Source organism: Vombatus ursinus, unplaced genomic scaffold (assembly GCF_900497805.2).
Source record: "Vombatus ursinus unplaced genomic scaffold, bare-nosed wombat genome assembly UNPS02007284.1, whole genome shotgun sequence".
In the NCBI taxonomy this organism is placed as follows: Eukaryota; Metazoa; Chordata; class Mammalia; order Diprotodontia; family Vombatidae; genus Vombatus; species Vombatus ursinus.
Window position 1 is genome coordinate 13,026,193 of NW_020947062.1, and position 25,611 is coordinate 13,051,803.

A 25,611-nucleotide genomic window follows, 5' to 3' on the forward strand; every position below is an offset into this window, starting at 1 on the left:
TTTCCTTTCCTTTCCTTTCCTTTCCTTTCCTTTCCTTTCCTTTCCTTCTCTATTCAAAGACTGAAACAGCGTGATACATATGTGTCTGGATGTCTTTGTTTCCTGAAAACTCAGCTAGACCATGGGGTTCCCCCCAAATCCTGAGGGTTCCCAGAAGTCAGGAGCCCTGCATGTCTCCTTTTCAGAACAGGGCTTCCTTAAGGGCAGAGACCAACCTTTCCCCTTGGACTGAGAGTAACCTTAGCGCAGGGTCATGTCTGCTTCTCGAACTAGGGACTCCTCCAGTATAGGGCTGTGTCTCCTCCCACAGGAATAGACTGTTTTCATTCTCTTCCTCAGACTGATTCTTGCCTTCAAACGTTATAGTCTCCATGGAAGATATGACATATACATGAATAAATGTGATAAAGGCAAAGAATGTGGTAAAGACAAAGTATTCTAATGAACATTTGAGATGAGGAAAATTACTTTCAGTTAGAATGATTAGGGAAGACTCTTGGAGGAGTTGGTCCTTGAAGGGAAAACCAGAATTTCTATAGGCAGGGATGAGAAAGAGTATGTCTCAGGCATGGAGGACAGGACAGCTTTCATGAATGCAGGAGGCAGGAGACTATAGGATGGGATTACAGAGCAACTTATCTTGTTTTTCTGGCATGTAGAATGCCTCAAAGGGAGTAGTGTGGCAAGAAATGTAGGTGGGAGCTGTACTGTGGAGGGCCTTGACTGCCCCACTTTGGAGCTAGGATTTTATGCTATAGGCCATGGGGAACTCCCAAAGGCATTCCAGGAGGAAAGTGATGTGGTGTGCATGAGCAAGATTGCTTTGGCAGATCCATGAATCATGAACAAGAATGGGAAAAACCATAGGCAAATCTAGGGACAAGTTAGGAGCCTCTTACTGTAATCCAGAAAAAAGGTGATAAGTACCTGAATTAGGTCCAGGGCAGAGTGAACAGAGAGGAGGGAATAGATTCTAGACATCCCACCACGGTAGAATAGCAGTAACTTAGTTACTGATCAGATATGAGGACTGAGCAAGAGAAAAGAGTCAAAGATGATTCCTGGAAGCTGGAAGGATGGGTTCCTATATGCTTCACATGCCAAATAATGTGATGATTGGAAGACCAGGTTAGGTTTCAGAGGAGCCAGGCTCTACCACTCACTGGCTATCTAAAATGAGACAAGTCATTCAATCTCTTGGGGCCTTATCTTCTCACTACCATCTTCAGGCCATTAGAATAGTAGGCCCACTAATCCTTGCCACTCCCTGCCAGGGAAAGCATGGGCATGGACAATGAGATCATCAGCCAGATTCTCCCTCCTTTGTCTATTTCCAAGTGTTAGGTGACCAGCCTGTTAGAGAAGCAGCTTTAACCCTTTCAAGGTCTCATACTGTCCAAGGTGGTATGTGGGAATTCAGAAAGCCTTTCGAAGTGTCAGACTTATTCCCAGCATATTCCTCTCTACAAAGTGAGGCCAACAGAGTCACAGAGGGAAAGCAGAGTTGGATGACTTTCACTTTTCCCTGTGGCCTGAGAATTCTTCCTCATGGGCAACCTAATTAGTCCTGCCATAGTGACCTTATTATGCTATGTATGACCTTGGGCAAGCTGCTTTTCCTTTTCGGCCTCAGTTTCCTCTTCTGTCTAATGATGGGGGTGGACTTAGACTTCTGCCAACTCTAAATTCTCTGATCCTACTACCTGTAGTACTCTGATGTCCCAAGCCTGGTTGTGAACTCCTTGAGAGAAAAGGACGATGTCGTGGAATAGAATGTGTGAGCTGCCCAACCCCCTCATTTGTTAGATGGGGAAATTGAAGTCCCCAGAGGGTTGTCCAAGGTCATGTAGCCTAAACAATGACTAAAATCCAGGCCTCCTGAATCCACACCCTGATGCTTACCCCTCCTTTTCTGCTTGGGCTGTGTCTTCTTCAGGCTTCAGAGAACGGGCTCTGTGTGTTTTCCCCACCCAGCTAGGCCTGGGCTGAAGGTGCAGAAGTTGATTTTCTGGTTGGAGTAAGGGTGGGGGGAGGGAAGCAAAAATGAGGAAGAGTCCTTGAGACATATTTTAGACATATTGCGGGGGGGGGGGGCAGGAATTGTCCCGCCCCACCCTGTTCTGCCCTGCCCTGCGACTGGTTCCCCAGCCTTTTCCCACTTTCCCAGCCTAGAAGAGGAAGCCCTACCTTCCCAGTAACATCCTAAGCAGTTTAGCTTAAAACTCAGGCCCCAGCAGGCAGGCAGGCAGGAAGGCAGGCAGGCAGGCAGGGGCCTGACCCTTTTTGAATAACTAAACCAGCAGGTCTCCAGAAGGTATAAAAAGAGTAATGGCAGAAGCTGATATTTCTCGAGATGTGTATGTATGTATATATATATATGTCTGTGTGTGTGTATGTGTATGTATATATATACATATAAATCTATGTATGTGTATATATATTGATATCTATGTATATATATAGTTATATCTTTATTTACATATATACATACTATATGTGTATATATGACAGGTACAATGTGTATGTTTATGTATATATACACTATGTGTATATATATATGCACATACATATCTATATATACTAGGAAGATGGTATAGGAAGGATGAGGGTTTAAGGGGAAAGATATGTAGATTTTATATATGTATACATATACATACATACAAATATACATATATACATTATGTGTGTGTATGTATGTGTGTGTGTATATATATATTAAAAACTTCCTCTTTTACACATATACACACACACACACACAAGTTAGTCAACCAATCCACATTTTTAAGTGCCTACTATGTGCCAGGCACTGTGCTAAGCATTGGGGATACAAAAAGAGGTGAAAGATGATGTCTGCCCTCAAAGAACTTACAATCTAATGGAGGAGACAACATGAAAACAAATATATACAGGAAGCTATATACGAGATAAATAGGAAATAATTGAAAGAGGAATTTAGAGGGGTTAGGGAAGACTTTCTGAGGAAAGTGGGATTTTAGATGGGACTTAAAGGAAGCTGGGGGTGGGGGGCAGTAGGGAGAGTGTTTTAGGCATGAGGGAGAATCAGAGATGGAATGTCTTGTTTGTGGAACAGCCAGGAGGTCAATATTACTGGTTTGAAGAGTATGTGTCAGGGAGTAAAGAATAAGAGGAATGGTATAAGAGGGCTAGATTATGAAGGGCTTTGAATGCCAAACAGAACATTTTGTATTTGATCCTGGAAGCAATAGGGAGCACGTTTATTGCGTAGGGAGTGACATGATCAGACCTGTGCTTTTGTAAAATCACTTTAGTGGCTTAATGGAGAATGGTTTGGAATGGGGAGAGGCTGGAGACAGGTAGACCCACCAGCAGGCTATTGTAATAATCTAGTCGTGAGATAATGAAGGCTTGCACTAGAGTGGTAGTAGTGTCAGAGGAGAAAAAGGGGGTACACTCAAGAGATGTTGCAAAAGTGAAATCAGCAAGCCTTGGCATCATATTGAATATAGGGGAAAGGGGGTGAGAGATAGTAAGGAATCCAGAATGATTCCTAGGTTGCAAGTCTGAGGGACTGGGAGCATGATGTTGCCGTATGCAGTAATAAGGAAGATAGGAATGGGGAGGGTTTAAGAAGAAAGAATGAATTCTGTTTTGGACATATTGAGTTTAAGATGTCTACTGGATATGTAATTTGACATATCTGAAGGCAGTTGGAGATGTGAGATTAGAGGTCAGCAGAGAGACTGGGGCAAGACAGGAAGATCTGAGAATCATCAGCATAGAGATGGCAATAAATTCATGGAAGCTGATGTGATCCCAAAGTGAAATAGTATAGAAGGGAAAGAGAATAGGACCCAGGACAGAGCCCTTAGGGACTGTGGTTAGAGGGCTTGATCTGGAGGGGGATCCAGCAAAGGAGCCTGAGAAGGAGAGGTCAGATAAGTAGGAAGAGAAGCAGGAAAGAGTGATGTCCTGAAAATCTGAGATATGTTTCCATACATATATGTACTTAATGTGCACATATATGTATATGCACACCTATATTTCATTCAAACCTTAACAATACCCCCTTGAAGTCAATAGTACAAAGTTCATTATCTTCATTTTACAGATAAGGAAACTGAGGCTCAGAAGAATGAATTAACTTGTCTGCAAAACTGAGATTCAAACTCAGCTCTTGTTCGCAGTGCATTATTTTTTCCAACTTTTTTTTTTTTTGCTAGGCAATGGGGTTAAGTGACTTGCCCAGGGTCACACAGCTAGTAGGTGTCAAGTGTCTGAGGCTGGATTTGAACTCGGGTCCTCCTGACTCCAAGGCCAGTTCTCTATCCACTGAGCCACCTAGCTGTCCCTTTTCCCCCCACTTCTCTTTCCTGTATTTTGCCATTTCTTTATTCCATAATTCCTGATATTGGGCTTAGTTGCTGCTGAGTCAGAGATGGGTATGATGGGGTCCATGAGACCACAATCTGTTAATGATGATAAGTAATAGTTTATGTAACACTTCAAGATTTGCAAAATACTTTATAAATGTTATCTCATTTGAGATGAGATGAAAACCCTGCAAAGGAGGTGTTATGTCCATTTTATACGTAAGGAAACTGAGGCAGATAGAAATTAAGCAACTTGTCCAGGGTCACACAACTAGTAAGTGTCTAAAGACAGATCTGAACTCAGATCTTCCTGACTCCAGACTCCGCCCTCTTTTTATTGTGCCATCTCTCTGTCCCCTGATCAGACGGATAAAAAAAATGTGAGGAGAGAGAGGGGATAGGTTCAGCTGAAGGGGCTTGATGGAGGGGATGGTACATAGTCTCTGAAGAATAGATAAATTTTGAGAGGTAGAAAGAGAGAAAAGGCATTTCTAGGAGCTAAGGAGAGCTAAGGCAAACTTAGCTATAGTGGCTGGAGCCCTAGATATATTTTGGAGTCACTCAAGTTCAGTTTGATTAGAGGATATAGATTTATAGCAGGAGTCACAAATTAGGTGATCAGATTGAAAGAGGAGGTTGTAGCCTTACATTCAATGTCAGGGCAAGGGATTTGCCAAAATTCCAACACCTTAGTCTGGAATTTAAGGCTGTCCACTGACTTCCACTTACCTTCCCAGTCTTATTTGATATCACTCCCTTTTATACGGAACATTAGCTGTTCTCCAAATTTAATATACTATCTTTCAGTTTCATACTTTTCCTCAAGTCATCCCATCCCTTATATTTGAAATTTGATCTGTCTTGATTTCTGCCTGTCGGTATCCTTGTCTTACTTCAAGGTTCAGGTTAAGTATAATTCCTTCCAAGAAGCCTTTTCTAACCTTTCCAGTTATTAGTAAACTCCCTGTTCTTAAAGTATCTCCTATTATACTAACCTGGATATGTGTTGTCTGTTTCCATTGATTATAAGTTCCCTGAAGGCAAGAATTGTTTTATTTTTGTCAGTTGTATCCCCAGTGCCTGTACTTAATATGCATAAGCACTTAATAAATGTTTATTGCATTCAATCAAATAGAGAAACTTTAATTGCTGATCAAAGGAAATAGATCATAGTTATCTATACAATATCTTGAGTTTTTCTAGTTAGATCATTTTGTATTCATAGTTCATGCTTCTTAGTTTTACATATATTATATTTATTTGTTTTTTCAGCCAAAGACAAGGCTTATTAGAACATCCATCTTATTGGCTAGATTTTAAGAATCTGAGCACCTTAATGGAGACAAGATGGACCTTATATACAGAAAGACTGTGGGAGGGATCTAGAAGTGGCCAAGTAGTTTGGGGTGACAGGAGGAGGGGGTCTAAGGAGGATCTGGATTAGAGTGTCCAGTAAGATGGGGTGAACCAAAGACTAGGGACCTGGACCAGGTGTCCAAGGGAGAATGTAGTCTAGATAGGATTAAGGGTGGGAAGTGGCCAGGGGCAATTGGGAGGTAACAGAACAGAATTGGGAGATTGGGTTTATCCACAATGAAAGGCCAGTTGATAGAATTATAGCCTCAGGTGAATGCCTGAGATTTGGCCAGGTGGGAAAGTCCAGGGTTTTTCCTTTTAGGGGTTCAGATCCCATCCCCATCATTCCCTCTCAAACAAATGGGACTCAAATTCTTTTGGGGTAAGGGATGAAGGTCTTGCCTTCTGAAACTGCTTGCTGCTGGCAAGAAGTGTAGAGCTGTCCCTGTCTTGAGGGGGTCCCAAAGAGGTTGACTGGAACCAAGCAAGCATAGGCTGCATCCAGGGGTTAATGGGGGGACATTGGCTGGTACCCGCTGTTTGCTACCAACTGTAGGTGAATGGCCTGTAGTCTGAAAGACACAAATCTGACAGAAAAGACTACAGAGCTCTGATATAGGGAGAAGTAAAAGTGTAAGAGCCCCATTGAAATAATTTACATTTGACCTGCAGGATTAACTTATCTTGTTACTTTTTCTGCAGTTTAAGTAATAACTTTTGCAAGTAGAAGTTTTCTACTCCTGGGTGCAATAGTTATACAAATGAATCTGCCAGAGACTGACTTTCACTTCAATTATCACTGAATTCTCCCCAAACTAAACTGAAGATATTTCTGATTTAATTTCAGTTGTTTGGGGGTGTTGAATGACTACACATTCAGGTCAAAAACAGCAAGATCTCCCACACTTGCATTGATCTTTTACTGACCACTTGCTCTGATTATAGAAATTTGCTGTAAAAGGATAAAGCAGGGACTAGATTTAGGGCTAAATGGTGGATTATTGATTATTGATGGATTATTATGATCCATCAGACAACTCAAAATAAAATTCTATGAGCTTTTACCTCAAACTGCAAGTTTCACTAATCATAGCTTAGGAAAAACTTTTCCAGGATTTACATCTCAAATTTAAATTTGTCCTGGTGTAAAAAGTCAATCGTTAGAGATTATTTCTATATACTTGCAAATTCTCAGCAAGACAAAACCCAAACAAGCTTTTTTGGCAAGTTTACATGCTAAAACAATAACCAACAATAGCCAGGCTGTTTTAGCTGTAACCAAATTATGAAAAGTTGCTTGATAGAAAAAGTTTACCAATTTGAAACTTGAAACAAACCCATTACCAATCAGGTGACTTCAGTTTTGTTAAATGCATTTCCAAATTACTTTACACAGAGAATCAACATCTCATCATTAACAGTTAAAACTACAAGTTTAAAAGAGTATGCTTACCCAAGTTCGGAGGCTAGCTTCTTTACCTTGAGCAGGATGTGCTGAACCTGGGTGATTGGTTGCCCCAGGGCCCAAGGCCATTGCCAGTAGGATCTATGCTGCAGAGGGCGAATTCAGGCCTGGGGGTGGGGGGGTGAAACTCTCTTCTCCTATAAGAGGGATTAACAAATACCCTCTTGATTCAAGGGAAGGGAGTGGGAGAAGGGAGTGACCAGGGTTGTTACGAAGGTGTTTCAAAACTCCTTAATGATCACCAGAATCTGCTAAGGTGTTTTTAGCTGTTCTAACTTTTCCCTGTAACCTTCATGAAGGAGGATTTCAGGGATGTAGAGGGAAGGGTGTAAGTAAGCCTCAGGGAACCAAAAAGCACCTGCAGTTTTCCCAATTCCCTAGCACTGAGAGAATTGACAGAATTAGACATACACTTCTGGATAGGGTGCCCATCCTTGTCCTCTGTGCTGCGGACTTAGAGCCTGAGAGCATCAGACTGAATGTAAGACAATCTTGTAATTGTCTGCCCAAAAAGCACCTCCAAGCCTTCCTAGGTGCTTGGAGAGTGACCCCAACTGCAAGGCAAGAAAGGAGGGAGGAGGTTTATATACCTTCCAGTCTTGGCTGGAGAAGAACTTGGGGTAGGCAGCTTCCCCATATGAGCCACCAAAATGTTGAGGTTTAGAGGTTAGGGGTGCAGGGACCCCAGAATCACAACAGGCAGGCAGCCTGTCTTTGGCTGAAAGATAAGGTTTATTAGAACATCTGTCATATTGACCAGACTCTTAAGGAATCTAAGCATTTGTATTGCTAATGCAAGCAGGCCAGATCTTAAGAATCTGAGCCACATATATTATATTTAACAAGCACTTATTAATCACCTACTATGTACCAGGCACTGTGGTAAGTACTAAAGATACAAAGAAAGGGGGAAAAAATTCCTGCTGTCAAGCAGCTGACATTTGACCTTGCCCTTCCTTGAGGAATAGGTTGTGATCCTGTTTGGTGTTCGATAGCATGTTATTTCTGTCATTCTTGCAACTTGTAGGTTCTATTCCCACTTACCATTTCAGTGTTAGAATTAAACTATAAGGTGTCAAGGAGGCATGACTCAGTAATTTTTTCTTGTCAGAATACCGTGGATTCTATTTTTATGTTGTTGTTTATTTTAATTAATTATGGAAAGTTTTCTTGAACAATTTCCTGAAACTGAGTGCTTAGACCATTTCATTTTTCTAAGCTTCCTGAAATGTCAATAATGCTGAGGTTGCTGTGATTTGTTTGACCCATCCTCTGGTCTGTCACTTGAATCTGCATGTTTTCTGGGACTTTTCAATAATTCAGTCATTTTCTGAACATGTCCTTTGAGTTGCTCTGTGTTGCTGGCAAGTTTGTTTTCTGACATCATCTATTCCTATTGACTTTTTTTTTTAAGGCAACTGGGGTTAAGTGACTTGCCCAGGGTCACACAGCTAGTAAATGTCAAGTGTTTGGTCTGAGGTTGGATTTGACCTCCTGAAGTCAGGGTCCTCCTGACTTCAGGGCTGGTGCTCTATCCACTGCACCACCTCCCTGCCCCTTATTGGCTCTTTTCATTATCCATTCTTATCATCCTGTCTACTCTGAGCAGTAGTCCTATCTCTTTTCCCATCTTTCTCCTGCCCCCAAGATAACTTTTTATTATCTTAAGTATTTGTGACAGCCCCATCTCATTGGGAGCTTTAGTGCTTCTAACAGTCCCCCAGGACGACACCACGCTTTTGTGCTCACCTCTCTGTTCACCTATCCTTGCTTCCATTTCCCAGACATGTATTTTAAATATAAAGTTGGCCAATTTCCTGTCAGTTTTATGTCAAATGTTACATTCTTGTGCTTGGAAATTACAAAAGTTTTAACATAGAAAAGTGAAGTTTTAAGACTAAAAATGATGCTGATATGACACAAATATCCCATATTTATGCTAAAACAAAGGGATCAAATTTGCATTATATTTAGGTTAAAGACCAGTGTATAATATCATTCAGATGCTATGTTTTCTCAGTTAACTATAGGCTTTAAATTACTTTCTAAACACATTTACTGGTTTGCCAGATTATTTATTCATCCACCTATTTTTTTTATTTATCCATTCATTCATTCATCTATTTGAGGAGTGGGGAGAGGGCTGAGTCTTTCTATCTCACCCTGGCTAGAAATACAGTAGCTATTCATATTCCCAACCCAACTACTGATCAGCATGGGAGTTTTGATCAGTTTTTCTTCCAGCATGGGCCAGTTCACTTCTTCTTAGGTAGGTTAGTGGCCTTCTTGCTCCTGTGGACTCAGCATATTGGTGCCAGGCTTAGTTCAGATACTTCATGGGTTTAGCCCACTGTGGTCCAGAACTCCTGAGCTCAAGAGATCCTCTGCCCAAGACTCCCTGGTAGAAGGGACTACCAGCTACCACACTCAGCAACCGATTTACTTCTATAAATATTCATCCATTTAATTTACATTGTCAGTGTTACTGGCATGCAGTTGGGCAAAATAGCTCCTAATAATTGCTTTTATTTCATTTTCATTGGTTGTGAATTCATCTTTTTCATTTTTGATACAGGTAATTTGGTTTTCTTCTTTTTAAATTCAAATTTAGCCAATGGTTTATCTATTTTTTTTTTCCTTAAAAAGAACATTTCCTGGTTTTACTAGTTAAATGGTTTTTTAAATTTTCAATTTTATTAGTCTCACCTTTAATTTTCAAGATTTCTATTTTGGTGTTTAATTAAGGGTTTTTAATTGGATGTTTTTTAGAACCCATTTGTTTATGCAATTTATTTTAAGCAATGTGGCTGCAGGGCTTTGTTTTCTTTTTGTGAACAGGAAGGAATAAGTTAGCAAGATCTTCATTTATGTTTATTGATTTATAAGTTTAAAAGTTATAAAAAAAAACTAGCCCTGTGCATCCACATCAGTTACTTTAGAGAGTTTACTCTGTTCTTTCTTATTGGAATTGCTTCTGTAATTGGAGAACTATTAAGAATATTATTCTTGAAAGCCAGCCATCCCTTTAAAGGTTGTGTTTCCCTGCATCATTTTAGGCCATACAATTTTTCCTTTCTGCCTTTTTGTGTCTTTTGAAATATGTTATCAAAAACACTAGAGTAATTTTCCTTCTTCTCTATCACAAATTCCAAGGAGTGGACACTTTCCTTCCAAGTTTTTGACATTCTTACTTTAGCAACCAGTTGTCCCTTATTGGTTAGAACTAAATTCATAGTGGCAGTTCTCCTTGTTGCTTCCTCATCATTTGAAGACTAAAATCATACTTAAGGCAAGGCAACAATTCGTTAGCTGCTCTATTTTTCCAGAGAGAGAGAAAGAGAGAGAGGAGAGAGGTGAGAGAGCACTATAGCAAAGTCTGGATGATTAAAACCTCTTCTATATCATGTCTTCATGCCAGACTTGTGGTCTGCTTCCTAAACTGTTCATCTCTTTCCTCCTTCTGCCTAGGTGGTCTCTGGTATACTTGCACAGCAATGAATATGTTAATGAGTAAGTGTAATAACCCAAGATTATTAGCTATGAAGCTATTTCTTAGAAGAGGCTAGGCCTTCTGAAGGGACAAGAAGAGTTCAACTAGTGATCATAGTGATATAGATTTAGAGCTGGAAGGAACTCCAGAGGTCATCTGGTCTAAACTCTTGGGTTTACAGATTAGGAAACTAAAACCAGATAGATGAAAGGATTTGCACAAGGCCACATAGCTAGTAAGTAGTACATCTGGGATTTGAATACAGGACCTTCTTATTCCAAATCCAAGGTTCCTTCCACTGAATAAATCACCATTGCCATATTTTAGAAAGGACATTATCAAACTGGAGCTGTCAGTATGGAAGCAATGTGACTTTGGGGAACCCAGAAAGCTGCATTTCAATGCTTTCAGCATAGGCTTTTAGCAACCACAACCAGGGTACTCTCACCAATTGGGCTCCTAAAAGTTCTGAGGTAGGAGATAGACCCTTGCCCTGGTCAGCTCCTACTTAGTCCTGCATAGGATCATTGATCAGCTAACAAGTGTTCGGAGGAGAGTGACCAGTACTGTGAGGGAACTGGAGACCATGATACATGAGGATTGGCTAAAGGAACCAGGCATGATGAAAACCTAGGTAAGAGAGAATTTAGAGTGTATATGATATGACTGTCTTCAAGTATTTGGTGGGCTGGTAGTTGTGGTGGTGTGTGTACTTGTTTGTTTGTTTGTTTGTTTTTAACATTCATTTTAAAAATTAAAATTAAAAATTTAGAGTTTCAAATTCTCCTCCTTTTCTAGTCCCTCCCTTACCTATTGAGAAGGCAAATGATATGATATCAATTACACATATGAAGTATATGACTTAATATTTCCATATTAACCATGTAGCAAAAAAACAGCATGAAAAATAAAGTAAGCAAAAATATGGTTCAATCTGTACTCAGAGTTTCTCAATTCTCTCTCTGGAGGTGGATAGCATTTTTCATTTGAGTCCTTTGGAGTTGTCATGGATCATCATCTTGATCAGAGTGGCTAAATCTTTCACAGGTAGTTATTGTTACCATGTTGTAGTTACTACGTACAATGGTTTCCTGGTTTGTTTCACTTTGCATCATTTCATTTAAGTCTGGGTTTTTCTGAACCCATCCCCCTCATCATTTCTCATAGCATAATAGTGTTCCATCACAATGTATAACACAATTTGTTCAGCCAGTTTCCCAATTGATGGGCATCTCCTCAATTTCCAGTTCTTTGCCACCACAAAAAGATCTGCTATAAACATTTTTGTGCACATAGGTCTTTTTTCTTAAATTTCTTTGGGATACAGACCTAATAGTGGTATAGCTGGGTCAAAGGGCATGCACGGTTTTATAACTCTTTGGGCGTATTGTTCTCCAGAATTGTTGGGCCATTTCATCACTTCACAAACAGCGCATTGGTGTACCTATTTTGCCACACCTCCCCCAGCATCTGTCATTTTCCTTTTCTGTTATGTTATCCAATCTGATAGGTGCGAGGTGCTACCTTTGTCTTCAAGTAATTGAAATGTTATAATGAGGTAGAAAGATTAGATTTGTTTTGCTTGGCCCCAAAGGACAGGCCCAGAAACAATTAGGAGGAGTTGCCAAGGAGTGAAGTCAGATTCAGAAGGAAAAAAATATCTATATTCATAGAATTTCAGAATTGGGTGAGGGAACCTCAGAGCCCATGCAGTCTAAGTTGTACAAACACTAGAACTGGTCACTAATGGAAAGGGCTACGAGGGAAAAGAAGTTCACCGTCCCTGGTTGTCTTAAAGGGCTGGGTGGATGACCCTTCATCGGGGACATTGGAGAGGGATTCCTACACAGGAATGGGTTGAGTAAGATGACCTGTGAGATCCCTTCCAGTTCTGGGGTTCTGGAATTCCATGATTCCATGATAGCCTGCTAGAAATAGCCTTCAGGCAGAGATAATTTTTCCCCTCTTAGGAAACAACCCTTGGGAAATCTGTTTCAAAAATCCTAGGATCAGAGATCTGGAGCTGGAAGGAACGTCATCCAATCTACGCCTCCTACCCCGCCCCCCCAGTTGTTTTACCAATGAGGAAATGAAAGACCAGAGAAATTAGGTGACTTGTCCAAGGTCACACAAATGCTAAATGTCAGAGCTGATCAGTCTCTGACTTCCGTCAGTTTTTCTGATTCCCGATCAAACATTAGCATTTAACATTTAGCATTGTATGACACAATGCTAAACCCTCTAGGAAGAGGGAACAAAGCAATTATTGTTTCGTTTTATTTTTTGTCACAGGCACAGAGATGTCATCCGGCTCCTCAGGGATGCAGGTGCTCAGCTGTCTCCTCAGGAGCTTCAGGGTGCAGGGACTGAGCTCTGCAGGTAAGAGACACTGGCCAGATTCCCTGGGCTGTCCCCATTCCCAGCCCACATCAGTGCTGCCAAAACTTAGCTAAGACAGCAATTTTGGTTCCTAGAGGGAGCATCTGGTGGGTTTGTTCTAGATCAGGGGTGGGAAACCTATGGCCTTAAGGCCATATGTGGCCTTCTAGGTCCTTAAGTGCGGCCTTTTGGCTGAATCTAAATTTTACAGAACAAATTGGTGGCTTTCTAAATCCTTAAGTGTGGCCTTTTGATTTAATCCAAATTTTACATAACAAATCAGTGGCCATCTAAATCTTTAAGTCCAAAGGATTTGTCCTGTGGCCTTAAGTGGCCTTAAGGCTGTAGGTTCCCCACCCCTCTTCTAGATGGACAGATTCCCTCAGGAAAATTTAAGGGGCAGAAGATGAGGTCTCTTGGGAAAAAGAGAAGCCCTTTGTTAGGGATATGACAACCTGTTCCATTGTCCTTCAGAGGTTCACAGAAATGAAGTCCTTATGAACCCTTCATCTCCTTGGGCTTGGATTCTAGACATGGTTCATTGGATGCAGACAGAGAGTATAGAGCCCTGGCCTGGGAGTCCTGAGGCCTAGGTTCCAGACCTTGCTCTGACTCTAACTTCTTGTGTCAACACTGAGCAAGTCTCTGTTCTTCTCTGAATTTGAACTTCTCTCTCGGTAAAATGGGGTTGAACTAGAATCAGCAGTGGGGAGTCTGTGGCCTTGAGGCCACATCTAAACATCACAGAACAAATCCCCTTAATAATAGCATTTGTTCTGTAAAACTTGGACTCAGTCAAAAAGCTGCATCCAAGAACCTAGAAGGCCACATGCGGCCTCGAGGCTGCAGGTTCCCCACCCCTGGAGATAGATTCTGATGTCCCTTCTGGCTCTGACGTTCTGTATTTTGTGATGTAGAGTGTTTCCAGCTCTGAGATTCTGTAAATTATGATTCTGAGGCTCCTTTTGACACTAATATTCATGTTCTAAAACTCTTCCAACCTTGACGTTTTACATATTATAGTTCTGAAACTCCTTCCAGCTGGGACATTCTATTTTATGTTCTGTTTTAAGGCCTTTTTGCCACTCCAAAGTTCTCTGCTTCTGTGTTAGAACCTAGGAATACCTTTGTGATTGAGGAGATCTCAGCCTTAGTGGGCTTTGAACCCCAGTGGCCTGGGAAGAGCAAAACAGAGCTTGTGTGTAAGCCTGTTGTCCATCACCCCACAGTTAACCCTAGTTAATGCTGTGGACAGAGGGGAACCTCCTGTAGTGGAAAGTGTTAAACTTTGTCTGTTCAAGGGTTAGAGGTTCAGATCTTGCCTATGACACTTATTAGTTATATTGCCTTGGATAAATATCCAAAATAAAAAATCATAGGATCATGTATGTAGAGTTAGAAGGTACTTTAAAAGTCATCTAATCCAACCCCCTCACTTGAAGCTAGGTGGTACAGTGGATATAGTACTGGGCCTAGAGTCAGAAAGATCTGAGTTCAAATCCAGTCTCAGATACTTATTAGTGTGACCCAGAGCAAGTCATTAACCTATATATACTATATGTATAGTATATATATATATATATATATATACCTCAGTTTCCTCAATTGTGATATGGGGATAATATTAGTACCTCCCTCCCAATGTCGTTGTGAGGATTAAATGGGATAATAATTGTAAAGTGCTTAGCACAGTGCCTGGCACATAGTAGGCCCTTAATAAATCCTTCCTTCCTTCTTCTCTCACTCCTTCATTTTCCAGATGAGGAAACTAAGGCCTCTAAAGTAAAGAAATAGGTAGCAAAGATAGCATTGGAACTCAGGTCCTCTGACCTCACATCCAAGAGTCTTTCTATTGGAGCAGAAAAGGTGATATCTCTGGGACTAGATGAGGGATGGAGAACCTGTGGCCTCAAGGCCACATGTGGCCCTTTGACTGAATTAAAACTTCAGGGCCCCTAGAGGGCCACATGTGGCCTTCAGGCCACCTGTTCCCCACCCCTGGACTAGACTTTGCCTCCCATCCAGGGCCCTCCTCACTATTCCTTTTCAAATTTGTAGGGTCATAGAAGTTCAAAGAGAGCAGGATGATGTTGGGATGTCACACAACAAGGTTAGAGTCAAGAAGCAAAAAGAACTCTTCTTGTTTGGAAGCTTCACTTAAATCCAACTCATGTGCAAGTCAAGAAAGACATCACCCTCATGATGTCATTTGTCCTTTTTGAAAATGAAGGATGAATAAGTGAATCATTGGCTCTCAAACCTGTGGGGACTTTAGATCCCATCTCCTTAAACTCCGTCATTTACAGATGAGGGAACTAAAAGCCAGAGATTGGAAGGGAAATGCCCAAAGTAACAAAGGTAGGAAGTAGCAAAGCTGTGTGAATTACCCTAGGTACTCAGACTCAAAATCCAGTGCTTTTCCCAGTGGATAGAAAGGTCCCTGTCTCTTTCCCAACCTATAGAAAAATAGACTTCTCCTCCTATTGTTGCCCCCGCTTTTAGAGTTTTGTTTTGTTTTTTTTTTTTTCAGGTAGAGAAGGCAGCCACTTCAGAGAGAAAATGGTGGGTGGGAGGATGGTTTCCTGGAATAGGTCTGCCCAGCACCTTCCCCTTATGACTTTAATGCAACCTCACCCACCTGTTGTCTCACCCTCCCGCCCAGGGCACTCCCAGAATGACATTCTTCACTGAGAAGAAGATGGCCCTGGACTGAGGCTTAGATAGTCCCTGCAAAACCTGTCTAACTGGGAAGAGAATTATTAGGGTGAGGGAAAGACGAGACAGAGGAGGGCAAGATAAAGGAGAGAGTGATGAGACATGTATGAGCAAGATGAAACAGATGAGAAAGGAGAGAGGAAAAGAAAGAAGGGTTGGAGGAGAAAGATGAGAGAGAAGAGAGGGGAAAAATAAGGAAGAAGAGAGGGAGAGAAGAGAGAGAATAGGAGAGAAAAAGATAATAGAGGGAGAAAGATGGCGGAGGGAGAGAATAGAATGAATGGGAGTGAAAGAGAAAGATGACAGTGGAATACAGAAAGGAAAAGAAGAGAGAGAAAGAGAGTTTAGACAGCAGAGTCTCTGAGGGGCTTGGGCACAAAGGAAACCCTGCAAGGGAGTGAGTGGTGTGTGTAGGAGATATCTGGGGATTGGTCCATTTCCTGCGGGGTCCAAAGAAGCAGAGTCAGCTCTGGGAAAAGTTGCGAAGTCTGAGATGAAGCTGCTTTTGTATGGTTCTCCTTTTCCACTGTGCCATTCCCATAGAGTAGGCTTTTAACATTCACCCCTTCTATGTCGCATCTCTAGAGGACGATCCATCAGGATTGAAAGGGGTCTTATAAATTAATCCTTGCTAAATATGTTTAGGGCAGCCACTCTCTTTTGCCTTTCCTTGACATCTGCATTAATGTGGACAAGGCTTCTAAACCCTTTGGGACCCATTTCTCCCAGAACCTGCCCCTCACATCCCACTCTCCAGATGCTGCCCCATCAAGGACCTTCCCTACTATCAGGAAGATGATTGGCAGGTGGTGTTAGACTCCATTTTCCATCCTCCTCAAGTGACGGAAGACCTGGGATAATGGGCAGAGTCGATTGGTCTATTAGTGAAGGTTGACTAGCTGTCTCCTTGTTCCTTCCTTCACCTGAAGAAGCTTAATTGGCTTCAAGGGTCATAACATCTCAGGGGTGGAAGGAATCTCAGAGGGATCATAGATTTAGGTCTGGAAAGAACCTCAGGGTTAAAAGAAGCAGGAACCTTTCTCCCGCATCTCCTCCAAAAAGTGATCTATTCCCTGCTTGAAGACATCCAGTGGCTGGCAACTCATCCTCTATCAAGGTAGACCAGGCCTGCGGCTTGCCAAAGCAAGCAGCTCTCAGGCCACAGGTTGTGCAGGCCGGAGGTAGATTATTCCACTTTGGAACAGCTCTGATTAGTAGGAAGTCTTTCTGCATAGAGAGCCAAAATCTGCCTCGGCAGTTTCTATCCATTACGCCTCCTTCTGCTCTGTGGAAGAGGTGTATAGAGTATTCAGGGAGGACTAGCACCTCTGGTGTGAGGGCCTGCCCAGGACTTTCCAGAACTGCCCATCCACCTTTGGGGTCCACCTGTCACCCAATTCTCACCGGTGGCTCCAAGAAGCTCTAGTATGCACAGAAGTCACACCCTGGTAAAACCTGTTTTGACAGATGGGCTCAACCAGGTTGAGGGTACCTCACAGGTCTCAGATGTGTCAGTGAGTTAGGGGGTGCCTACCCCAAGCATGTGAACACTTCCTCTGGTGGAATGGGTGGATGAGAACAATTTGTTCCAATGGCCTTGAAGGCAACTGAAGCAGGTGCTGTGGAGCTTAGAGCTTGATCAGACATCCAAGATCCCAAGGTCATCCACTGCATCTCTAGCCATCACCAGTCATCTTGACTTTTGTCTTGCCACTGGACTTTGATGACTCTGAAAGACAAAGTACGGCTGACAACTTTCTGCAACTCTGCTTCACTTAAATCCAACTCATGTGCAAGTCAAGACATCACCCTCATGATGTCATTTGTCCTTTTTGAAAATGAAGGATGAACAACAACCCTGTGGGATCAAGGAGAATAAATCTCAACCTTACGAATACTTGAAGACAGCCATCATCTCCTCTCCTGAGTCTTCTGTTATTCAGGCTAAAACATCCCTGTTCCTTCTGTCACTCTTCTTATGTGACATGGTCTCCAGTCCACTTCTCATTCTGGTTGTTGTCACTCTAGCTTGTCAGTGTGGTCCCTAAAAATATGGTACCTAGAACTGAACACAATATTTCAGCTGTGGTCTGACCAAGGAAGAAGGGAGCAAGTTCATTTCTTATGTTACAGAGGTGGTTACTGAGGACCAAGTTGGGGAAGCGACTTGCTCAGGGTCACACAGCAAATGAGTACCAGTGTCTAGACCTGCATCTCCTTACACCAGGTCAAGGCTCTTCTGTTATACTACACTCAACCTTTAGAGGAATAATAATGATCACAATTGCTAGCATTTATAGAGTTTCACAAGGTTTGCAGGGCATTTTACCAATATTATCTCATTTCATCCTTATGGGAGCCCTGGCAGGTAGGTGCTATTATTTTTCCCATTTTATAGATGAGGAAACTGAGACAGACAAGGGTTATGACTTGCCCAGGGTCACACAGCTATTAAATGTCTAAGGTGGGATTTGAACTCACAACTTCTTAACTCCAGGTCCGGCCCTCTTTTCACTTTGCCACCTAGCTTTCTTCACTGATCTCCCATGTTTTCTTCAATTCCCTCCCCCTGAAAGACTGAAAGAAGGAAAAAAGAGGGAGAAGACCTTTAGGTATTCAAATTCTACAGGTACTCAAGCTTCATCCTCTTCTCAGCCCTTGAGTTTCTGGCTAAGACAATGGTAACTATTGAAATGGCCCCTAGGAGGGATGGCCTCATGGCTGCTATTTCTCCTCCTCCTCCACTTCCTTCTCAGGCTTAGAATGGCAGAGAAAGAGTTGACATCTAGGGAATGCATGTGGGTGTTGGGAGTGTGGGGGGGGTGGTCTCTGAGTGGATAGCTAATTTCATAGGATTGTAGAGATAAGATTGACTCATGAGAGACTATGTAGCCTTGTAGATAGAGAGCCAGCTTTAAAGGCAGGTGGACCTGTTTTCAGGTTCTTCCTCTGTCACATACTGGTTTTGACCCTGGGAAAGTCACTTGCAGTGAATAAAGCATCTCTTTAAGACTAACTTGCCCAACGACTGATGGGCTGCATCGGTAGAGTGAGAGTTCCCTGACTAGTAAAATCCCAGGTCTGCACATCCTGCCCTCTACCAAAAAAATGCTGGGATTTGGGTCTGGAAAGGTCGTTGGGGACTGTCTAGCCCAATACTTTAGTTTTATCAATGAGGAAATTGAGATCCAGAGAGGTTAGGTACCCAAGGTTACACAAGGAGCAAGTAACCAAGCTGGGATTTGAAGTCAGATCCTTTTGGATTGAAATTCATTATTCTTTATATTATGCCACACTAGCTTCATTTTTAAGTCTCTATTGCATAAAAATTAACTGGGAAATCTTGGACCCAGACACCAAAGTCCTAACTTGATGAATAGATCTTAGAGCTATGCAAAATCACTTTGTCCAGTCTTATGCCTTCAAGTAGGTATCGTTTTTCCCATTTGATAAAGAGATCAAAGTCCAGAGAGGGGGTTTTGAGAGCATGGCATAGTGAAAAGAACTGTGGACTTGAACTGAGACAAGCTATGGGTTTGAGTCTTGTCAATGACTTTGACTTGCTGGGTAACCTTGAGCAAATCCCTTCCCCTCACGATGCCTCTATATTACGGAGGTTGGACTTCATAGTTTCTAAGGCCCGTTTCTCTCTTGTTCTATGAAGTGTCGTGTTCACATGTAATCACAGTGATTATATGGCTGACGCGGCAAACTCAGGCTTCCTGATTCCCGGGTCAGGGTTCTTACCCAATAGCACGTCCAGTTTGGGAAGTTTTATTGAAACAAGAGCCACCTCAAAGTGAGCCCAAGGTCCAGGCAACAATGGCATCTTTTAGAGAGGAAGTGATCCCTCTAGAAGGAGGTGGTCAACTTGCCCTTGTGCAAGTCACTTCCCCACTGTGGGCCTCATTTACCCCCTTTTTAAAATGGGGGAAAAGATAAGGATAACATCCTCTGTAAAAGGAAGGACAGACAATTTTGGATGAGAGAAGCCAGGCCCCTTTCTCTTCCCCATCAAAAGTGCTGGTGCTGAGCTGTGATTAACCCTTTGAAGAGTTTATTACTAACTTATGATTAATACTCAGGGAAAAGAGATACTGAGTGAGACATCTCTGATCATAATCAAGGCTCCTTCCCACCACAGCTTAATTAGCAGAGGCTTTGAGTATTATTCTAGGCCATCTCTAGGGTGGATTCTGGAGAGAATGGAACCAATATTTGTTGGGTAGGAAGACAGAAACCTAAGAAGAAAAAAAGCTTTGTGTCCCATCTCCTTAGATGTGCTTTAAGATCTTTCCCTGTTCCAAATGATCCTAAGTTCTGGGTCCAATGATCCAAGCTCTGTGACCTTGGAAAAGTTGCTTCTTTCTCCTCTGTTTCCCCATCTATGAAACGAAGGGGTTAGAAAAGATGGTCTTTCAGTCCCTTCCAATTCAGATGTTTTGCCTTCTATGATTTTAAAAGAATATTATTGATACTTTTTGTTTTTACATAAAGCATCTTGCAGGCAAACCTTTCCCCAGGGACAGTGTATATTCTCTTATTCTGAAATCCCTTCCAGTTCTGGCAGAGATGATCTCTGTGATTCTCTGTGATCCTAACATTGCTCCCAGTGTTGACATTCTGTGATTCCAGAGTGGCAGTTCTAGGTGAGGTCAGAGACCATTTACCCACAGGTGGGGGAGTGAATGGTTGGGGCAGAGGTCAATGTGGAAAATGGAAATAGTTCAGAGGAAGATTGGCACTGTTCCTTATATCATACCACACTAGCTTCAGTTTAAAGTTTCTGTTGCACAACTGGGGGTGGGGGAGGCAGATCTTCAGGCTGTTTTAGGAAGTCCTTGGGCTGTCCCCATGGCTGAGGGACCTTGTCAGAGTCCAGACCCTGGGTTGGAGGAGCAGGTGAAAGGGGGCTGGGGTGCAGAGACAGGGTAAGGGCATATTGCTCTTGAAGACAGCATGGTACAATGGAAAGAGCTCTCAGTTTGGAACCAAAGGACCTAGGTCCAAATTCTCTTTCTGCTACTTGCTGCTTATATGGATTTGGGCAAGTCGTTTAAACTCTGGGCCTCAGTTTGCTCATCTATAAAATGAGGGTTTTTTTTCCTCCTAAATGTTCTCTAAATGTTCTACCTGTCTAAATGTCTATGATCCTGTGAATTATTTCTTGAGGTAGCTAGGTAGATCAGGTCACATTCACTAAACACTAGCATGCCAGTGGTGGTCCCTTTAGGATCTGGCTAAGCCCAGTATTAAGGAATTCAGTGTCCAGAGGCTGTGGCATCTCTGACCAGCCCTTCCTCCTGGCAAAGGGTCCACAATAGGGCATCTCCTGCCACCTCCCCCCGGCATACAAGCTACTTATTTGTGGGGAGGGGGTGTATGGGAGTGAGGAGTATTCCTTCTGTCTTCTAGGAGGGTTCTTTTTATTGGAGATAGTTGAAGAATAAAACAAAAACCTTGGAATAGAAGCAACTGAGTTTGAATCCTGATTCTGATAGCTTTGTGACATTGATTGGGCCTCTGAACCTTTTCAAGCCTCAGTTTCCTCATCTGTAAAATGGGGCTGATAGTGCACTATTTTCCTCACAGGGTTGTTGTGAATCCTAAAACTCTCTATAAATGTTATTATTATTACCACCACCATCATCATCATCATCATTGTCATAATCCACCTGGAAGGATTGTCTTGAGCAGCACCAACCCAAAGTGGTAGAGATATGTGTTCTATGAGACCCCAACATTATGTGACCTCCTTTTCCCTGGGCTGGCAGAGCAGGCAAGAGCTCAATGGATTCATGGGGGGTGAGAAGCTTAGCTCCCTTCCAGGTCTCCTGCCTTCCCTAGATTCTGAGAGCTGTGGTCTATGCTCTTTCCTCCCCCTCAATCTCCCATACTTCCAACTTGCCCTGAAGTCAGGATTAAGGAAGGTCCCACGGCCAGGGAAAGGGCTGACTTCTTTGGAACTGAGTAGGGGTGGGTTTCCCTGGCCTCTTAGCCATGGAAATGGGGGTATTACTCACCCTGGGAAATAACCCTACCCTATTACCTGAGCACTTGCAAGGGGTGGAGGGGAGGGGGGATGAAAGAGATGTTTCTGATTAGTACCTGGCACATTGGCTAATACTGGAGGTCCTCCCTCCCCAGGAGGGAAGCTGGCATCCAGAAGATAAGATTGAAGTTTGGGAGCTCCAGAATTTCAAGAAAACAGATCTGGGATGGCTCTTTTCTGTGGCGCTGGCTGTGACTCAGCCTCCCATAAGGAACAGGATTGATTCTTCTACCCCCTCCCCTACTGCCCACCTTCCCCAGAGCCTTGGGCAATGGGGCCTCTTAGAGGAGTTTGGAGACAGGACTGGATATGGAAGAGCTCTGCATCCATCATTGAGAGAGCTGGAAGGGACTTTGGAAGCATCCTGGTTTTCTTTAGCAAACAGTTGTCCATCTCTGTCTCTAGTAAGGCAATGCTCGAGGCTGCTTCCTCCCCACTATCACCACAAACATGAAGGCTGGACAATTCAACTGTAGGGGCAGGAAGGCAGCAATTATAGTCAATAATCTTAATGAGGGCACCAGCCTGTCTCTCTCCCTCTCCCTCTCCCTCTCCCTCTGAGACTGCCCGTGGGGAGCTCAGACTTTTGGACCTGTATGTTCTAAACTGCCCCTTATATTGTGCTCACAAGGAGGAAGGGTGGGAGAGGGAAAGAAAGGGAAGAAAGCCAAGTGGAATCTCAGGGTCCCTGAGTTGTCAGCACTAGGGAGTCTGGTTACCTGAATGGCTTTCTCTGTGTTCTCCTGTGTTGTGTGTCCCTGGGGAGTGGTGTTCTTTTTTTTTTTTTTTTTTTTTGTAGTGGGATATAGTCCAGGGATGCTGGAGGTCTTAAGGTACAGCATAAAGAGAAAGATTAAACAATGAAGGATTAATTATCATCTGTAGCTAAGTACATGAAAGTACTTTTCCCTCCCTATGATCTTAGGTGTGTCCATGCCAGAGTTCATGGATCCTTTGCAGTCAGAGGTTGAAGGACTCTGAAGTTCTCTTGTCCTCAGCACATTACCTATGACCTTCTCTATCACCTACCCACCTGGAGAGGCCCCAGGAACGGAGCCTTCTCCAATTTGGCTCAGGTTGGGAGCACGGAGAGGAGGGGTGGGGTGGAAGAAGTCAGTAGTTTATTCAGGAAGCAGGGAAGAACCTGAGGGATGAAGAATGATGCTTCCAGCCTTTCTTTCTCCCTTTTCTTCTCCCTATTGGTGGGCATTTTGATGGGTAAGGCTGCTTCCTTGCTTCTGATGGGTAACAAGACCTAGCTGGATGAAGTAATGCCATGGAGCTATTCTTAGCTCTGGGATGCTCATTCTCAACCTCCCAGGTGATATGGTCAAACAGCTGTATTCCCTCATCCTCTTTCCCTCCCTCCTGTTTCTCTCCTACTTTGAACTATATGTTAACTAAGACACATTCTGCTCTTAAAGTGCCAGAGGGAGAAAAAAAACTATGTTGTGAAATATGAAACTGGAGACGCTCTCCCTCTCCTGTGTCTCTCTCTGGTTAGTCATGGTCACACCCACTGGGTGAAACTAGACTCTGTTCTGCCCTATTAATTCTCACAGCTAATTCCCTCCCCCTCCCAACCCCCACCCCCAGGCTGCTGCTTGCTCAGCTGTTTGGTGCTGTCATAATCACCTCCTTCTTTCACCTGCCCTGGGCTCTTGGCCCGCATCCCTTTGGTTGACACAAGATGCTACCCGTGGCCTCCTGCAGCCACCACCCCAGGGACCCGGGGCTGGGTCTGCTGATGGCTTCTCTCCAACAGGTTGGCTGCGAGCGGTGACAGGGATGGGCTGATAGCGTGGCAACAGGCAGGCGTGGACCTATTCCAGACGGGATATGATGGGCAAACCCCACTGCAAGTTGTAAGTCTGACTTTCCCAGCTGTCCTAGAGACCTTGAATACATTTTACAGGAGCTTTTAGGGGATGCAAGTGCAAAAACGGTCCCAAATCCTTGATTTGACCACTATTGTCTTGGACCCTCATAAGCCCTACATAGAATCAACTCAGAATCTCAGGTTACCACTTTCTAATTAAGTTATGGTGCTTTACTATTGTGGAGGGAGAGGAGGATATTTGTCGATTCAACCAATAAATGTTAAGTACCTACTTTATACAGGGGCAATATGGCATCAAGGGTCAAGTGCTGAAGCTGGAGTCAAAAAGAATTGGGTTCACATTCTATTTTTGATACAAGCTGTGTGACATTTGTTAACGTTCTTGAGATCTATTGGCCAAGTTAGATAGGTTTCATGGATATTTTTCTTACATGGATTAAATCACAGAGCCTTGATATACTGATTCATAAAGAGCACAAGCAAAATCTAGATCAGATGATATTGTTCCTGGGGAAAAAAAGTTGTATCAAACATCTCTGATAAGAGTCTGATGTGTGTGTGTATTATATATATGTGTGTGTATGTACATATACATACATGTATATACAGATACATATATTCAAAGATTGTGGACAATCAACAAATAAACAAAACCAAAACTATTCTAATATATTAGTAGACAAAGCATATGGTAAAAGAGTTATCAAGAGAAGAATTGCAAACTATTAATAACCCATAAAAGAATGCTCCAAATCACTAATAATAGAAATATGAATCAGAACTACCCTATTTCACCTTATACCCAGAAAATTGACAAAAATGACAAAAGGTGGGAATAGTCAGTGTTGGAGGGGTTGTGGAAAGATGGGTGCACTAATGCCTTATTGGTGGATCTGTGAGTTGGTACAACCATTCTGGAAAGCTATTTGGAATTACACAAAGTGGTTAAAAATGTCCCTACCCTTTTGCCCAAATATCTCACAAAATACTTATACCCCAAGTTGATCAGTGATAAGAAGAAATACCAACATTTATTGCAGGACTTTTTTTTTGTAGCAAAATTGGAAATAAAATAGATGCCCCTTGATTGGGGCATGGTTAAACTATGGCACATGAATGTAATACAATATTAAGTGCTATAAAGAGAATCAATACAAATAAATACAAAGAATTTAGGCATGGAGGGCACTAGAAGTTGGAGTGATCAGAAAAGGCTTCATGTAGAAGGTATTGCCTGAGCCATGTCATGAAGGCAGAGAGATATTCTATGAGACTAACATAACGGTAACAAAACAGTTGAAGCTGAATGATGCAAAATTATAATGACCCTAAAGATGAGATATGAGAAGACAACTTTCCTCATTTTTTGCAGAGGTAGAGGATCACAGATATGGAATATTGCATATAATATTAGATCTTTGTGATACTGGTTAGTTTTCCTGACATTCTTCTTTTTTTATAATTAATTAATTTATTTTTAGTTTTAAACATTCATTTCCATAAGATTTTGAGTTTTAAAATTTCTCCCCCTTCCTCTCTTCCTCCCTCTCCAAGACAGTGTGCAATCTGATATAGGCTTGACTTACACATTTATGTTAAACATATTTTCACATTAGTCATGATCTAAAGAAGAGTTAGAACTAATGGGAAGAACCATGAGAATGAAGAAACAAGAGAACAATAAAAGAAAAGGAGAGCAAATAGTATACTTCCATTTGCATTCAGACTCCATAGTTTTTTCTCTGGATGAGGATAGCATTTTCCATCATGAGTCTTTTGGAGTTGTCTTAGATCCTTTCATTGCTGAGAAGAGCCAAGTCTATCAAAGCAGTCATTGCACAATGTGGCTGTTACTGCATACAATGTTCTCCTGGTTCTGCTCATTTCACTCAGCATCAGTTCATATAAATCTTTCCAGGTTTTTCAGAAATCAGCCTGCTCATCATTTTTTATAGCACAATA

General features: G+C 42.4%; 1 protein-coding gene across 3 annotated transcripts in view; it reads left to right on the top strand.

Moving 5' to 3' along the window:
- The window catches only part of ASPG (asparaginase), a 129,174-nt gene that overhangs the window by 95,791 nt on the left and 7,772 nt on the right, over positions 1-25,611 (top strand). For all 3 annotated transcript variants that reach the window (XM_027848957.1, XM_027848959.1, XM_027848958.1), the window contains 2 exons: positions 12,956-13,042; positions 23,575-23,674. In XM_027848957.1, coding sequence (XP_027704758.1) covers positions 12,956-13,042; positions 23,575-23,674 — 187 coding nt within the window. The remainder of the gene's footprint in view (positions 1-12,955; positions 13,043-23,574; positions 23,675-25,611) is intronic.